Raw genomic sequence first — 15,057 nt, 5'->3', positions numbered from 1 at the left:
CCAAAAATAGCTCCAAAATCACCCCAAATTTGTATTACATTTTCTGATACATATTGATGTCCTTATGCTCTGTAGAAAGTTTGAGCTGATTCCGATTTTAATTTTTGCAGTTATGGCCATTTTTTAAAAACGGCCAAATTTTGAAAAATACTCAAGGCTATAGCCCATGGTTTTTTCCTAAAAATGGCTCTGAAATCACCCCAAAATTTTATTACATTTTCTGATACATATTGATGTCTTTATGCTATGTAGAAAGTTTGAGCTAATTCCAACTTCAATTTTTTCAGTTATGGCCATTTTTTAAAATGAGCTAATTTTTGAAAAATACCCAAGGCTATAGCCCATGGTTTTTTCCAAAAAATGGCTCTAAAATCACCCCAAATTTTTATTACATTTTCTGATACATATTGATGTCCTTATGCTTTGTAGAAAGTTTGAGCTGATTCCGACAAATATTTTTCGAGTTATGGCCATTTTTTAAAATGAGCCAATTTTTGAAAAATACCCAAGGCTATAGCCCATGGTTTTTTCCAAAAAATGGCTCCAAAATTACCCCAAATTTTTATTACATTTTCTGATACATATTGATGTCCTTATGCTTTGTAGATAATTTGAGCCGTTTCTGACAAATGTTTGTTGAGTTATGGCCATTTTAAGAAAACGCCAAAATTTTGAAAAAAGCATGCAAGAACTATATAGTCCATAATTTATTTCAAAAAAAATTGGCTCAAAAGTTATCCTACATTTTTGATTCACATAAATTGAATGTTTTGAAAAAAAAATTAATTGAAATTTAATGTCACAAATTTTAAATACCTTGATACTCTTCTGCTTGAGTGCTATAATGTAATACATAAATAAGAAATACAATCAATAATAATTCTTACTTTCGGTAATGTTGATAAGTATTGCTATCCAATGTATTCCACTTATTTTTCTAAGAAGGTAGTATTAAAATGATAACTTACGTATCATAAAACGTTCATTATTTTTAAATCACGTATTACCTGTCCAAAGGTGCCGATAAGTTCACCTTTAAAAGTCCATAGTTTAACATTACAGTCGTAAGATGAAGAGAGAACAAAAGAAGTTGATGACTGATGATATTCAATATTAGTTATTTCTCCAACATGTGCTGTCCATCTGGCCAATGTCAGTGGCAACACGTTTGCTGACTATTAAAAATATAATAAAATAATAACAATACAGTGTTGACTTGCTTCTCCAATGCAGTAATGAGAAATGTCAAAGACACTAATAAACCCTATAGTGTCTCCAGCTAGCAAGTAATTGTCATTAGGATCAGTGGCTAGTGCTAAGACTAACTCATCATCACTGATTGTTAGTGGAAAAGAGCCTATTAAAAAAAGAGTGAGTACTCCTACAGTTCATTTTTGCTATATGATAAAACCTTGTGGTTCTTTTCTACCAGGAAAGGACCAAAAGCGTCCGTTCCCAGCTTCACTGGTGACCAGGACGCCATGAGTCTGTCTCTGGTGTATCCTCGTCTTTAAGAACAAGACCTTATCAACAGGAGCATGATCAAACTGATTGCTATAAAAAGAAAAAATGACTCATTTGTACTCTCTCTGCTACATACGAGGTTGATTTAAGTCTGTGTGAACTGAGTCTACTTGATGATCGCGATGGAGTGTGAGAGATTTCACTCCTATGAATTACCCAATATTAATGCATACAGGAAATAAGTATTAGTTAAAGCACTGTTGAGAGTAGGTTACGGAAATTATTGCACGAGGGGCGATCGAGAGGAAAATGTAGCACAAGGCGAAGCCGAGTGCTGCATTTTTGTCAAGACTGTCCCAAATGCAATAATTTCCGTAATCTACGAATCAACAGTGCTTTGATTGGTTTGTAGTGGTGCGTGGGCGGATCAAATGAAATTACATGTATAGTGTATGTAGCTGTGGCTGTGATTTGCCTCTATCAAAGCTTGTGGTTAACAGGAAAGCCCATGCATATTATACTGTGCAGTACTATATATTCCACACAGTGCTATATTTTCCTATCATGCGGTTATTGGAAGTTATAGCACTGGCGGCGCCTTTGATCCGCCCACGCACCATACTACAAAGATATATACCTTGAACTTGTGTGACTACTTCTTTGCTTGTACAATTTACTGGAGAAAGGAAAGAAGATGTTATCACATATGTGCATTATTTATATGAAATTCCTTACAGATTGATAGCAGCTCTTATTTGAGTCAATGATTTAAACTGAACTACTTGGAGGGTAGTGTCAGTGTTCCATATAATGATATCGCCATCAAAACTACCAGTGGCAAGGTAATGAGGCTGACAGAATGAGATTGATAGTATATCGTCCTATAGCAAATGTAATGGGACAACAAGAGAATCATTAACTAACTGAATGATGAGGGAAATTAGTCCAAGCATTACTGTCTTGCTTAATTTTAAATACCTGGTAATGAGAGGATGAAATGACAGTTTATAGGCATGAAATATTAACTATAATAGCAATGCATAATAGTGAGGATTCTTACATCAGATTTATCATTGAAGGACACTATTCTTTTATTCCAACCAGCTGAGAGGAAGAGTGCTCTGTCTGGCAAATGAACTACCCCAGTCACTTCAGTAGAGCCTGAGCAAAGCATGACATGGAGACACTCTCCATTCATGTGATTCCAAATCTAAAGAATAAGTGAAAGTGTAAAAAAAGTGAGGCTATTTTGCATCTCATACTTTGATCTCTCCTTTCCTGGAACCAGTTATTAATCTGCTTCCATTCCCATCCAGTGACATGAAAGTCAGTTCTGTGTCATCATGAGTATGCCTGATACTCCTCACCTTGGTACCAGTGAGACAATCCCACACTATCACCTCTCCATCTTTACTACCAGTAAGGATCTAAGAAAGAAACAGGACTCTAATGAAACTGCTTATATTGGTAAACTTATACACAAAAGTTGGCTCAAAAATACTCCTTACGTAGTTGAACTTTGAGTCACAGAGAACAGATACCGCACTGCTTGAGTGTGTGCATTTGTTTAAGTTATTAGTAAGATTCCCAACACTGAACACTGCAATGTATTCATTGCACATCACTGTTAGCTGAGAGGGAGTGGTGAGGGTTAATATGGTCGTGGAGAAGTCAGGCTGCCTCTGGGAGAAAGGAAACTTTACATGTATGTTTTGAAATAAGGTGAACTCATAAATATCCCAAACACAAAGGACCTGCAAAGGAAGATAAGAGAAAATAAAAATAGTAGAAGAAAGATAAGACTAATTAATTTTAGTGTTCTATTAACCAGATCTCGTGAAAATGTATAAACGAGTTTCATGTCCTTGTGAATGAGGACATCAAGTACAGGCGAGAGATGTTCCATTCTTGTTGAGACTGGTGACGTTGGAACATAAGGATCCCAAAACCTCACACCATGATCCGGTGACCCAGTAACGAGCAGATTCATATCATAACTAAAATCGAAACAAGTAATGCCCTAAAAGGGAAAAAAACCAAGTTATAATGAAAAGATAAAAATAAAAGAAATTTATATAGATATAATACTTACCTTCATTAGATTAAAAATGTAAGGCTTTCTTCGTCCATTTATGTCCCGCATGACAAGTGAGTTCTGAGATGCAATAGAGCATGTGATGATAGAGTGATTCTGTGGCAAATACATTATCCTTTGTATCCATTCCTGGTGGACTTTTGCTACCACAGTCACTTGAACAAACTGAGAATGATTGGGAAGACGCTGCATGAACAAAAGAGATAACAAAATAAAAGATGCAATCATTGACTGTCTGTAATATCTATAATCACTGCATTAACTAACAGAGTAAACAATAAGATGAATCTTATCTGAAGCTGAAGGATTGTCCTGTGCATTGACAGCAAATAGAGCAATAGATGGATGAAGGAAATGAAAGACTGTTACATTTCCTTTAGTATCACCGTACAACATCAGAACTGAGTTCTATACATGCAAAGCAATTCTCACAATCACTGCATAGTGTATTATTAGTACATGTAGTTACTTACATCATCTTTGGTGTGGCTTACAATGCAGAGAGGTACTGCAGGCAGATCTGTAAATTAACAAATTAATCATAATTACCAAAACAGAATTGACAGCAATTATCACTTTTTCTCTCATGCACTAACCACAAACTCTATAGAGGAATTTGTACACAGTAGATGACACGTCATAAAAGTTTAATTCCCTTGAAGTTGTTGATATTATTAGGATATTCTGGGCTAAAAAGACAGTAGCATCGGTCACCCAGAGATTAGTCCTCTTCATACGCAATAGGTCATTCCTGTCTATCATTGTTGCCTTGTCATCCATTACAGTCCCTCTAAGCAACTGCAGGCTTGATGACCATGTTGTAATAATACCATCCTGTAATAATAAATGATGACATATCAGAGATCTACTGTACCAATGCATGATTCTTATTACCCTTGATATGCTTAGGTATCTCGATGGTGGAAAAAGATGCAAAAGCCTGCAAGGACATTGCTGGAGAAGAAACAAGTTATAAATGTACACACGTGACAGGATCTAGTAGGCTCACTTTACCTTTGAGTACAAATTATGTTTAAAGTCTGGTGAATCTTGAAAGGGAAGTGGCTTGACTGTCCGAAAAGCTTCCCTCTCTCTTAGCTGGAGCAATAAGTACGACATTAATTTATTTTCAGTGACATAGCCATCATTCTCAATGTCAACCTATAAAGAAAAGAGAAGGGTATGAAATGAAACATTATAAAGTGCCAAGATAGGCTTCTTCATTATCACCTTCCTGCAAAGTGCAGAAAGTCTTTCATCTAATGGCGAGACTTTCATCATTCCACCCATTAGTTCCATGAAATCTTCCATTTTCATTCGTCCTCTGGAGCATTTTTCTGCATGAAATAACGAGAGAAGCTCAGAGAGGCTCTCTTCATTCAGTAGCTCCACAAAACAAGCCACAATGCTGCAGGAAGAAAGAGAGAGTGTGTGAGAAGAGAAAAGAGAAGGGAGAAAGCAATAAATTAAAGGCCAACTGGCCTGAGGTAGGTATAACTGTTGCTTACTCTGTCTCACAATCCATTTTCTTCTGCTCAAAAGTTTGAAAGAACCAAAACAAATGGAAGCAAGTTATTGTGAGTGGGCGTTTCCTGGATAAAATGGGTGGGGCTGGGTGGGTGTGGTTAATACTTAATTACTTATTCTATTTCTAAATTCTGATTGTTCCCCAATTTCTAGAATGGATGAGTCTATGAACACAAACATTACTGAACCAGACTTCAGGAATGGGAGTAGTAGCTGTGAAGAAGACGATGAAGAAAGAAAGGACTTGATACCTCCCTCCTTATCGCCCCCCAAGGACAAATACAATATGATATACATCATTATGTTTATCCTCTCTCTTGGTGTCTTGTTCCCCTATCAGAGCTATGTGGCAGGGCTAGACTACTTCACTTATCTTTATCCCAGTTATAAACCTGAGCTAGCACTACCACTGGGCAACATTATAGCTGCACTTCTTTCAATCACAGTTTCCATTGGAATCATCAATTATCTATCAATTTCATTCCGACTGAACATTGGCTACGTTTTTTTCATAATCTGTTTATCAATAGTCCTATTATTGGATATCAGTATAAATAACTGCATGATTAGTACTGAGACTGGTTTCGCATTAACATTGCTCTCTGTGTTATTTTCAGGATTTGGTGGAGGAAGTGAGTCTATTTATAGAGAGCGTTTGAGACACTCAGCCCTTAATATGCATGCATGACACATGCTTGGGGATGATATTTTAACAATAATTTTTATCTTATAGTTCAACAGAGCACTTTATATGGTTTAAGTGGAATGCTCCCAGAGAGATTCACTCAGTGCCTCATGTTTGGCGAGGCTGCTGCTGGATCCATTGTGGCAATAAATAGAATAATAACTAAAGCATCGGCAGGATCAGAGAGAACAGGGACTCTCATTTTCTTTAGTATTTCATTAGTTTTCATTATCGCCTGTGTTGGACTTCAATTTGTGCTGTGGAAGTCGCCATTTGTGAAGTATTATTTCGCACAAAATACATCAAAAGAGAACAAGAGGTTCGAATTAAACTGTAGATTTCTAAAGAACTGCCAGTGCTTGAAGAGAAGAGACTCTGTTGACACTATTCAACTAACACAGATTGGAAAGAAACAGGAAGAAGAGGAGGAAGATACAACTTCAAAATATGAATTTAAGAATCAATTTAAGAATCATTTAATCGGTAAAATTTAAAGACTGTTTAAATTTAATATCAGTTTTTTTTCCTTTACAGATGGTTTGGTGTTCAGGTACAGAATACTAAAGAAAATATGGCAGCCATTCATTAGTGTGTTTCTAATATTCTTTGTAACACTCCTAGTGTTTCCAAGCATAACATCAGACGTACAGTATTGTAAAATTGGAGACTGGCCAATTGTCATTCACACATCACTTTTTAATTTTGCTGATACTATTGCAAGAGTAAGAAGAATTAGAGGAAAAGAGAATGTATTATTTATCTATTAATTCCGTTTGTTCTTACAACAGGCTTTATGTCTCTTACCTTATCGAGTTAGTCCAAAGTCATTGCTAATAATATCAATCCTGAGGTTCCTTCTGGTACCATTACTAATACTGTGTGTCACTCCTTCCCCTACCAATCCCATCTTCTCTCCTCCCTTTAATCTGGTGGTGTCCATTATAACTGTTACGGTATTAGCAGGCACTAATGGCTACTTTGGTACACTTGGTATGCAGTATGCTCCTAGTATAGTGTCCAATAACGAGAAAGAACTGACAGGTAATGCATATTTATCTTGATTTTCCTTTTAATATAACTTTCTTTGCATTCGTGTCACAGGTGGGATCATGATTCTTACATTGCTAGGAGGATTATTTGTTGGATCAGTAGTTGCTTTTATTTGGATACCTCTAAGGACACTGGATACATTTGTAGCCTGTGGCTCCACTAATGATACAGCAGTCTTTAAGTGTTTGTAACATAATTTATATTTAAAATTGACCAGAAGTGTATGAATTTCATTTTTAAAAAAATATTATGAGCAAGCTAATGATTTTAAAACCATTAATGGGAGTGACTCGTTAATTATATCTAGGTGGAGCACTGGGCTAGAATAGAGGCTAAAATCTTTTTATGGAGGAAAGTCAGGAAACCCTTGTTGATGAAACTGTTAACAGAAGCTTAGAAGAAGAGAAAGATTCACCAGCTCCTCCACCAAAGGACAGATACAGTGGTGTATATATAATTTTGATATTGCTCTCTCTTGGTTTCCTCACTCCTTTCCAGAGCTATGTTGCAGGACTGGACTACTTCACTTATCTTTATCCTAACCATAGACCAGAGCTAGCACTACCACTGAGTTACCTTATAGTGACTTTGGTATTTATTACAATTACCATTGGACTTATTAATTACTTCCCACTCAAGTTTCGAATATGCATCGGATATGCTATTTTCATAATTAGTTTATCAACAGTCCTGCTATTGGACTTTGGCATACACAACTGTACCATTAGTACTGAGACTGGCTTTATACTGATGTTGCTCTCTGTAATGTTTTCAGGGATTGGTAGTGGAGGTGAGCCAACCAGTAGGGACTTACGCATATAATATTTACAATACAAAATGCATTTATTTTTGTAGTTCAACAAGGTAGCTATTATGGCCTCAGTGGTATGCTACCTGAGAAATACACACAGGCCGTTATGTTGGGTGAAGCTATAGCAGGATCACTTGTCGCTATCAATAGAATAATAACTAAGGCAGCATCTGGGCCAGAGAGAACAGGGACTCTCATTTTCTTTGGCATTTCATTACTTTTCATTATCGCCTGTTTTGGACTTCAATTTATGCTGTGGAAGTCGCCATTTGTGAAATATTACATGAAACAAAATACATCAAAAGAGAGCAAAAAGTCTGAAATAAAATGTATTAAGAACTGCCAGTGCTTGAGAAATAGAACCTCTGATGGTTACAATATTCAACTGAGAAGCCGCGAAGAGTTGGATGAAGAAAGTGAGGAAGAAATAGAAGAAAAAATAGAAATGATTTCAAGTTCTAAGTTGAAGAAAGTCAAGAAACTATTCATCAGTAAATCTTTCCCCCCCCCCCCGAGTATAATGAAATTATTGTCTCTTCCTCTTTACAGATGGTTTGGTGTTCAGGTACAGAATACTCAAGAAAATATGGCAGCCATTCATTAGTGTGTTTCTAATATTCTTTGTAACACTCCTAGTGTTTCCGAGCATAACATCAAACGTACAGTATTGTAAAATTGGAGACTGGCCAATTGTCATTAACATAGCACTTTTCAATTTCTCTGATACTATCTCAAGGGTAAGAAGAATGAGAAAAAGAAAGACTATTATTCATTCAATTGTGTGTAGATTTTCTGTCTCTTACCATATCGATTCAAACCAAAGTCATTGCTAATAATATCAATTCTGAGGTTACTTCTGGTACCATTACTAATACTGTGTGTCACTCCTTCTCCTACTAATCCTATCTTCTCTCCTCCCTTTAATATGGTGGTGTCCTTCATAACAATTACAGTGATAGGAGCTACCAATGGTTACTTTGGTACACTTGGTATGCAGTATGCTCCTAATATAGTGTCCAATAACGAGAAAGAACTGACAGGTATATAAGTTAAAATTTAATAATCCAATCATTTCCCCTTACACAGGTGTAATTATGGTCCTTATACTGCTAGGAGGATTATTTGTTGGATCATTAGTTGCTTTTATATGGGCACCACTAATGTCACTGGATACATACATGGCCTGTGGCTCTACTAATGACACAGCAGTTTTTAAGTGTTAAAAACTCATGACTATGATAATGCTGCATGTAAAAATATACCGTAAAGTTATTGCTATTTTAATGATCGAACTAAAATGACATTGTCGCCACGAATGAAAAGCTGCTTCAGGTAACGCGTGCACTCCCAGCGTTTTTGACAAGAGGAGAAGGAAGAGACAGGCAGAGAGGAAGAGTGAGTGGGGACTAAAGGATGATTGGAAGAGGATGACTGAGAAGAATGACCTGATGAAGAGCAATCATTAGAAGGTAATGAGGAGGAAAGAGATGATTTGGGTAAGATATCATTAGGTTCTTTAGGTGTAACTTCTACGCATTTTTCTAATAAAATCCAGGAAAGATTTTAAATAATGATTAGTTTATCAACTTACTGCTATGTCTTTTATTTCTCTTTTTTGTTTTACCTCTATTACCGACTGTCTTCAATGGAGTATAGTGCTCTGTGACATCTCTCAGTATCTAAATAAAATTGATTAATTTAGATTATTAGCATTTCAGCTAGTGTACAACAACGCTTACCATATTAAAATGTCTATCAAAGGCAATTATATTCCCACAAATCATTCCTCTTAGTCCTCTACTGTGTCTCGTTAATATTTGTACAGGTATCTGATGAATTTGACAGTCTTGAAGCAAAGCCAATGGGCCTCTCAATGGTTCTAATAGAAACAAAATTAATAACAATATAAAGGCAAATAATACCTTTCAATAAATCGAGTACACTCTTTAGCCTCTTAGTAGATGCTGCCTCTTGGGGTTTCTGTTCCGGTACCGGTTCCAATGATTGACTCCTCCCACTCCCACCCACTTTTCTTGTCCCTTTTACAACTGAGAGGTATTGGTCTAGATTGTCACATGGTTGGACCTAAAAAATTATAATAATAGTAGAGTTATATAATTTTTCACCTCTGGACAAGGGACACTCAATGAAGAGGATAAAAGAGCCTTGCTAGCATTGAAATCTGAAGAGAGAAAATCAAGTTCAGGATCCATGTGGGTCATGAATAATTAATTAAATGTAGCTAATTAATTAAGCTTAATTAATTAACCAGTTAATAAACTAGTGGTGATTAACTTATTAATAAACTTTATTGGTCAAAATGGGGCAAGGTGGCAGTCATGATTTTCAGGAAGTTTTCCAGTCAACTGTAGCTGAACTATCCCAGTTGCAGCTAGCAGAGCTTGGGAATCAGTAAGATACATCTATCCTTGCCCTCTTACGTCCTTTTATGCACAGGTTTAACGAGTTGTACAGGCAGGCTGGTGGAGAACGTGGGCGTGTCATAGATAGGGAGAAGTTTTCACTTTACTTTAATCTTCCCGTGGCACTGGGAGATAGACTCTTTGATGCCTTTGACAAGAAAAAGGTAAAAGAATATATATCGTAAACCTAGGGGGTGGTCTAGTTAGTTTTTGAGGTGGAAATTTTGGCAAATTTTGAGATTGGCAAGTTTTGATTTAGTGAACATGTTGCCATTTCTCATTGAACATGCATGAAATGGTTAGAAATGGTAGGCTCTGTTTCACTAAAGGCCGCTATTTTGAATGTAGAAATCTAATTCTTTTCTCACTCCATTTTATGATATCTAGAATGGATCTATTGATTTCGAAGAGTTTGTCTGCGGACTATCAATCATTCTTCATGGCTCTTTCTCCACAAAATGTCAGCTCTTATTTGACTTGTTCAATATTTCCGGAGACGAAGGGGTAAGCCGTGAAGAGCTCCATTCTCTTCTCTCTTCAGTGGTACACTCAACTAATACTATAATACTAACAGTCACTGAGGGAGGAGTTGATAATGAGAGTGGAATAGTTACTGATCCAGAATCATCTATTGCCAGGTATGTACATGTACATGGGATACTGTTAGGATACTGTTAGGATACTCAGGCCAATTTTGGAGCAGCTTTAAAATTCGTAAAAAGTTCAATTTTGATCAAAACCAGCTCAAACTTTCTACACAACATAAGAACATGCATATGTATCAAGAAACATTTTTAAAATGAAGAATTTTCTCCTAGTCATTTTTGGCAAAAATTTGACGAAGTACCCTGTACTATAGTACAGGGTCTTAGGCTCGATTTTGAAGCAACTCAAAAGATTTTGTAAAAAATTCAAACTTGATCAGAATCGGCTCAAACTTTCTACACAACATAAGTACATGTATATGTATCAGAAAAAATTATAAAAATGAAGAATTCTCTCCTAGTCATTTTTGATGAAATCCCCTGTACTGTAGTACAAGGTCTTTGGCTGGATTTTGAAGCAAATTCTAATTTGATTGACAAATTTTATACATAGCATAAAAAATATATTTAATATATCAGAAAATTTACTAATTCTCATTACGTATATGTTTTTGATTTCAGTGTTGTTGATGCTGCTTTTGAAAACTGTGACATCTCTCGCTCTGGTAAGCTCCTCCCACTCGAGTTTGAGTACTGGCTGAAGAGGAACCCTCAGGTCCTGGACTACCTGTTACCAAAAACCCCGGAAGCTTCTAACGTTAAGACTCGCCATGGAAGCATGCTTGCTACTCTCCTGGCAATCGATGAAGATGAACCAGGGACCGAGGAAGCCATGGAAATCACACCCTTAGAAACCACACCCAATCCTATTGAGACGACTTCAATTGACATTAGTAGCACAGATATTGATATGGAGGACCAGGACGAGAGGAACAGTATCGGACAAGTAGAGCCACCTCCTTCAGATGAAGAGGAGGAGGGAGAGGAGAACAAGGAGGAGGGGGAGGAGAACAAGGAGGAGGAGAAGGAAGAGAATGAGGAAGAGAGGGACATTGAAACACAATTAGTAGAAGAAGGGAAAGAGAGAGAGAGAGAAGAAAAGGTAGAAAAGGAGGTAGTAGAAAGAAAAGAAGAGATAAAGGTAGACATTGAGACAGAGGGAGGAGAGGAAGTCCCTGGAACTGAAGAAGGCGAAATGGCACTACCTGAGACTGTCAATGAGCAAGTATCAACTGACAAAGAGAAACCAAAAGAAGACACAACAAAGAAAAGAGAGAGTGTCAAAGAAGATGACAAAGTACAAATATGTAACTTGACAGCAAGTGAAGAAACGCTAAAACTAGCAAGACAGCTATCAAAAGATTTCAAGGAGGCCCTCAGCCCGACTGGCAGTGATGATTTTATTCTACCAACGCAGTATGAGGACACGAGCGATAGTGGAGAGAAAAGGAGAGAGAAGGAGATCAATGATGACATATTGTGTTCATGGCTACCTGGTGAATGGGTACAGCAGGTTTTGGCTAGTGGCAGGATTGTCTCACCCGAGCACTTGACTCAACCTGGACTCATCTCTCCTACTGGAAAAGTATGTTAACAGTTTTATACTCTTTGGGTCTAATATTGGAGTCACCTTCTTTAGATGCGCATATATGCACACATACTCTTTTTGTGTCATTCATTTATACTATGTATTTCTGTATTCAGTCTGATCCAATAGGTGAAGTATTAATGGCAACTTTCCCAGGATCTGAAAGAAGACAATTACTCACTGCAGACCAAGTGACCATGGACCACGAAGGACTTATGAACCTGATAGTAAGAATATTCATAATAACATCAGTAACAATAATGATTTTTCTAACAATAATGGTCATTTTTCATTAACCTAACATTCTTCTCTCTCCCTCCCTTTTAGCATAATGGCTGCTATCATGAGGCACTGAGACTCACGTCACTTGTTCTTTCAGCTCACGGTCAGGGAATTAATCAGATTGGATCCATGACTGTACACACACACAAGACTCTACAAGTAATCCACAGACTCACTGAGAACTGCTTTAATCATTGTTATATGTAATAATTAGATGTGGTGTGCTCGATTGTCATTGTTGTGTCAGTTGGAGAGATACGATGAGGCTAAACAAGAAATGGAGCCGTTTAAGGATTTGGACCAACCTGATCTTTACTATCAGTACAATAAACACAACTATCCTGGAAAAAAAGGTATGTTAAAATAAAATTAGCAAAATCATAGTATAAGCATATTTTATAATAATGACCTGTTTTATTTACTTTAAAATGATGCTCTACTTCCTTATGTATTTTTCGCTCACACACAAACCCTCTCTTTATTTGCAGGTAGCATGGTACCATACAGTATGAGACTGTTACATGCACAGTTGCCATTATACACTGGTAACATTCAACTAGCAATGAACAGGGTGTGCTTCCTCCAGTATGTTACTGGGACTATCCTCCGTCATATCAAAGAAAAGAAAAAGATGCCTTTTATCGATGAACTGCTCTCAGATGAAGATCAGCAACTGGCAGAGGAGGTTTGGACCAAGAGATTAGCTCACGTGAAGTGTTTACTAGGAAACTGTCTACTAAGCATCAAAGTAATCGAGGAAGAAATTAATAACATTAAATTCTCTTTTCCTTTCGTAGGATTATTCACTTGTTCGTAACTTACTTCATGAAGTGATCGAGTTGCTGCCTGATCAGAAAGTACAGCTTCTTTCTTGCCTTGGGAGACTTTGCATATCAGTAAGAATCATATTATATACATGTACATATCTTAATGGAAGATTGAGTATCTGGTACCACATATTGTATTGTATCTATTATTATTTTATTGTGTCCTGTAGTATGGTAATTTGGTTGATGCTGAAGATTATTTCTCACAAGTACTAGCATTGCTAACACCAAAAGCAACTAATGAAAATAAATCACTGACACAAGCTAATAAGTTAGTACCTGCAAATATTAACACAGTCATAATAGTATGTTATATTATTTTTTCTATTATTATTAAAGAGGTCTAGTCAATATTTATCATAATCAATGGATCAAAGCTGAGAATGATTTCAAATCGAGTTCAACTTCGGACGCAAAAGTAGAACCATGTAGCCATTATCAATAACTAATGCCTTTCTTTCCATCTCAGTCTCTTTATAACAGTGCCATGTGTGCCCTGTATCAAGGAAAATTACAACAAGTACATTATAGAGAGGATTAATGAACTATGTTAGTAATATTTATAGGCAATTACTTCGATTGAGGATCTCATCAAAACCACATCCACCACTTCCTACTCTCCTCTTCAGGTCTCTCTTTTTAAGGTTCTCTTCTCACTCTATGAACTTGAGTCTTCCAAAGGGCAGGCTAAGAAACTCTCGTGGCTTCCTTTTCTCGGATACTTTGCTCCAGAAGGATTCAGTCTTAAATCAACAGGGATGATCGCATGATTTTTAAAATGACATTGATTGAAATTTGAAATTAATATCTTTAATAGCAAGAGTTAATAGTAACAAAACATCAGTGAGTGATGAACACTAAACAGGAAGCACTAGAAATACTAGTCTCACTGAACGCTTCAGTATATATATTCTTGGTACAATCATTTCCAAGAGCTAGGCTATAATGAAATTTAAAGTCAAATGACTTTTAAAAAATTAATTGATATGAACGTTAAAAAATACACAATAGCCATTACAAGAACAACAACAACAATAATAAATGATACAGTCCATGAGTATTCTCACCCCCAAGCTTGTGTCTTACAATATGTCAGAACTAACTTGTCTCCAGTTCCATAATTCTAAACAAATAAATGTAATTGAGGTGTGGCTTACAAGCCTGGAGTATGAGTATGTACATATATATGTTAAGGTGTGGTTTAAAGCCTGGAGTATGGTGTATGTATACACTATAGTAGAAAGGTGGTTGTATATTTAAAAAATTAATGGGAGCTATTGCATTTGATTAAACCCTTATGACCATCCTATGTGTATGTCTATTTGAATCAGCTTACTTTGTACAGAGTCTCTAAGTCAGTATCAAGAGGAGGAGCAAATGCTTGTTGCACATATACAAACTACACAATGTATATTAGTATAATTGGATAGTTTCGGTCACATTAATCTACTTACCATAGTCTCTCCTTCCTCAATCTTTAGTTTTTGGCACAGCCACTGAACCACCCACGCAACTGACCGATCCTTCTCAACAGCAAATTTCTTGTGTTTGAGTTGAGGAGCGTTACCAGCGGCTCTTAGACTCAATACAACTAAACAGATTCATAAAATAATGACATTTCGAGCAAAAAACAAGTCATACTCTTATCATCTGATTCGCTAGGATTTGGAGAAGCAACAGAAGATAGTTCAGTGGAGGAGGCCATATTGGTAGCCACGCCTTCTTGGAGGACCGCCCACTAAATGAGGGGGAGTGTCTGG

The 15,057-nt window shown here is 36.6% G+C and overlaps 6 protein-coding genes across 7 annotated transcripts in view; 3 read left to right on the top strand and 3 right to left on the bottom strand.

Moving 5' to 3' along the window:
* The window catches only part of LOC100631481 (WD repeat-containing protein 49-like), a 6,948-nt gene extending 1,801 nt beyond the window's left edge, over positions 1–5,147 (bottom strand). The window contains exons 1-21 of one of the 2 annotated variants that reach the window (XM_019994797.1): positions 5,068–5,147; positions 4,790–4,967; positions 4,574–4,720; positions 4,454–4,513; positions 4,156–4,393; positions 4,033–4,079; positions 3,827–3,967; positions 3,557–3,745; positions 3,293–3,484; positions 2,973–3,218; positions 2,727–2,891; positions 2,525–2,674; positions 2,389–2,442; positions 2,200–2,345; positions 2,102–2,140; positions 1,601–1,669; positions 1,412–1,554; positions 1,221–1,357; positions 1,008–1,175; positions 888–937; positions 817–839 (exon numbers count right to left, since the gene is read on the bottom strand). In XM_019994797.1, coding sequence (XP_019850356.1) covers positions 817–839; positions 888–937; positions 1,008–1,175; positions 1,221–1,357; positions 1,412–1,554; positions 1,601–1,669; positions 2,102–2,140; positions 2,200–2,345; positions 2,389–2,442; positions 2,525–2,674; positions 2,727–2,891; positions 2,973–3,218; positions 3,293–3,484; positions 3,557–3,745; positions 3,827–3,967; positions 4,033–4,079; positions 4,156–4,393; positions 4,454–4,513; positions 4,574–4,720; positions 4,790–4,967; positions 5,068–5,084 — 2,599 coding nt within the window. In that variant the 5' untranslated portion in view covers positions 5,085–5,147. The remainder of the gene's footprint in view (positions 1–816; positions 840–887; positions 938–1,007; positions 1,176–1,220; positions 1,358–1,411; positions 1,555–1,600; positions 1,670–2,101; positions 2,141–2,199; positions 2,346–2,388; positions 2,443–2,524; positions 2,675–2,726; positions 2,892–2,972; positions 3,219–3,292; positions 3,485–3,556; positions 3,746–3,826; positions 3,968–4,032; positions 4,080–4,155; positions 4,394–4,453; positions 4,514–4,573; positions 4,721–4,789; positions 4,968–5,067) is intronic. The other variant, XM_019994798.1, reaches the window with a different exon arrangement.
* Positions 5,148–5,213: 66 nt separating this feature from the next.
* Positions 5,214–7,078, top strand: LOC100642135 (equilibrative nucleoside transporter 4-like). The gene is made up of 5 exons (XM_019994794.1): positions 5,214–5,718; positions 5,820–6,254; positions 6,306–6,493; positions 6,560–6,812; positions 6,873–7,078. The coding sequence occupies exons 1-5, from the start codon at positions 5,241–5,243 to the stop codon at positions 7,010–7,012; spliced, it is 1,494 nt and encodes a 497-aa protein (XP_019850353.1). The 5' UTR covers positions 5,214–5,240; the 3' UTR covers positions 7,013–7,078.
* Positions 7,079–7,104: 26 nt separating this feature from the next.
* LOC100642008 (equilibrative nucleoside transporter 4-like) lies at positions 7,105–8,933 on the top strand. Its single transcript, XM_019994795.1, has 5 exons — positions 7,105–7,611; positions 7,677–8,123; positions 8,182–8,369; positions 8,420–8,672; positions 8,719–8,933. Exons 1-5 carry the CDS (start codon positions 7,167–7,169, stop codon positions 8,853–8,855), a joined length of 1,470 nt encoding a protein of 489 aa, XP_019850354.1. The 5' UTR covers positions 7,105–7,166; the 3' UTR covers positions 8,856–8,933.
* Positions 8,842–9,845, bottom strand: LOC105312227 (U7 snRNA-associated Sm-like protein LSm11). The gene is made up of 5 exons (XM_011404699.2): positions 9,759–9,845; positions 9,555–9,717; positions 9,372–9,511; positions 9,224–9,311; positions 8,842–9,173 (listed from the first exon to the last, which is right to left on the bottom strand). Exons 1-5 carry the CDS (start codon positions 9,843–9,845, stop codon positions 8,908–8,910), a joined length of 744 nt encoding a protein of 247 aa, XP_011403001.2. The 3' UTR covers positions 8,842–8,907.
* Positions 9,846–9,938: 93 nt separating this feature from the next.
* On the top strand, positions 9,939–14,140 carry LOC105312226 (uncharacterized). Its single transcript, XM_019994793.1, has 13 exons — positions 9,939–10,044; positions 10,090–10,219; positions 10,443–10,693; positions 11,222–12,185; positions 12,305–12,415; positions 12,516–12,629; positions 12,685–12,823; positions 12,959–13,218; positions 13,268–13,366; positions 13,468–13,568; positions 13,637–13,715; positions 13,767–13,817; positions 13,864–14,140. Exons 1-13 carry the CDS (start codon positions 9,953–9,955, stop codon positions 14,065–14,067), a joined length of 2,595 nt encoding a protein of 864 aa, XP_019850352.1. The 5' UTR covers positions 9,939–9,952; the 3' UTR covers positions 14,068–14,140.
* Positions 14,141–14,260: 120 nt separating this feature from the next.
* On the bottom strand, positions 14,261–15,049 carry LOC100639855 (ubiquitin-like protein ATG12). Its single transcript, XM_003385379.3, has 4 exons — positions 14,939–15,049; positions 14,752–14,888; positions 14,634–14,696; positions 14,261–14,420 (listed from the first exon to the last, which is right to left on the bottom strand). The coding sequence occupies exons 1-4, from the start codon at positions 15,000–15,002 to the stop codon at positions 14,361–14,363; spliced, it is 324 nt and encodes a 107-aa protein (XP_003385427.1). The 5' UTR covers positions 15,003–15,049; the 3' UTR covers positions 14,261–14,360.
* Positions 15,050–15,057: the final 8 nt, after the last annotated feature.

This window comes from Amphimedon queenslandica, unplaced genomic scaffold, assembly GCF_000090795.2.
Source record: "Amphimedon queenslandica unplaced genomic scaffold, v1.1 AMPQUscaffold_13465, whole genome shotgun sequence".
In the NCBI taxonomy this organism is placed as follows: Eukaryota; Metazoa; Porifera; class Demospongiae; order Haplosclerida; family Niphatidae; genus Amphimedon; species Amphimedon queenslandica.
Note: the sequence above shows the minus strand (reverse complement) of the source record. Positions and strands in the feature narration are given on the sequence as shown.

What these genes read in the sequence shown, in the direction of transcription:
- LOC100642008 (XM_019994795.1), top strand. Translation starts at nt 7,167, where the DNA reads ATGGAGGAAAGTCAGGAAACCCTTGTTGATGAAACTGTTAACAGAAGC. An exon ending in AGTCAAGAAACTATTCATCA is followed by an intron (nt 8,124 to 8,181) that starts GTAAATCTTTCC and finishes TCCTCTTTACAG; the next exon opens with ATGGTTTGGTGTTCAGGTAC. An exon ending in TCTCTGATACTATCTCAAGG is followed by an intron (nt 8,370 to 8,419) that starts GTAAGAAGAATG and finishes AATTGTGTGTAG; the next exon opens with ATTTTCTGTCTCTTACCATA.
- LOC105312227 (XM_011404699.2), bottom strand. Translation starts at nt 9,845, where the DNA reads ATGGATCCTGAACTTGATTTTCTCTCTTCAGATTTCAATGCTAGCAAG. An exon ending in TGAGTGTCCCTTGTCCAGAG is followed by an intron (nt 9,718 to 9,758) that starts GTGAAAAATTAT and finishes ATAATTTTTTAG; the next exon opens with GTCCAACCATGTGACAATCT. An exon ending in GAGAAATAAAAGACATAGCA is followed by an intron (nt 9,174 to 9,223) that starts GTAAGTTGATAA and finishes GGATTTTATTAG; the next exon opens with AAAAATGCGTAGAAGTTACA.
- LOC105312226 (XM_019994793.1), top strand. Translation starts at nt 9,953, where the DNA reads ATGGGGCAAGGTGGCAGTCATGATTTTCAGGAAGTTTTCCAGTCAACT. An exon ending in ATGCCTTTGACAAGAAAAAG is followed by an intron (nt 10,220 to 10,442) that starts GTAAAAGAATAT and finishes TATGATATCTAG; the next exon opens with AATGGATCTATTGATTTCGA. An exon ending in ACTGTCTACTAAGCATCAAA is followed by an intron (nt 13,219 to 13,267) that starts GTAATCGAGGAA and finishes TTCCTTTCGTAG; the next exon opens with GATTATTCACTTGTTCGTAA.
- LOC100639855 (XM_003385379.3), bottom strand. Translation starts at nt 15,002, where the DNA reads ATGGCCTCCTCCACTGAACTATCTTCTGTTGCTTCTCCAAATCCTAGC. An exon ending in TTGAGGAAGGAGAGACTATG is followed by an intron (nt 14,697 to 14,751) that starts GTAAGTAGATTA and finishes TACATTGTGTAG; the next exon opens with TTTGTATATGTGCAACAAGC. An exon ending in ACTTAGAGACTCTGTACAAA is followed by an intron (nt 14,421 to 14,633) that starts GTAAGCTGATTC and finishes TTATTTGTTTAG; the next exon opens with AATTATGGAACTGGAGACAA.
- LOC100642135 (XM_019994794.1), top strand. Translation starts at nt 5,241, where the DNA reads ATGGATGAGTCTATGAACACAAACATTACTGAACCAGACTTCAGGAAT. An exon ending in TTCAGGATTTGGTGGAGGAA is followed by an intron (nt 5,719 to 5,819) that starts GTGAGTCTATTT and finishes TTTATCTTATAG; the next exon opens with TTCAACAGAGCACTTTATAT. An exon ending in TTGCTGATACTATTGCAAGA is followed by an intron (nt 6,494 to 6,559) that starts GTAAGAAGAATT and finishes TTCTTACAACAG; the next exon opens with GCTTTATGTCTCTTACCTTA.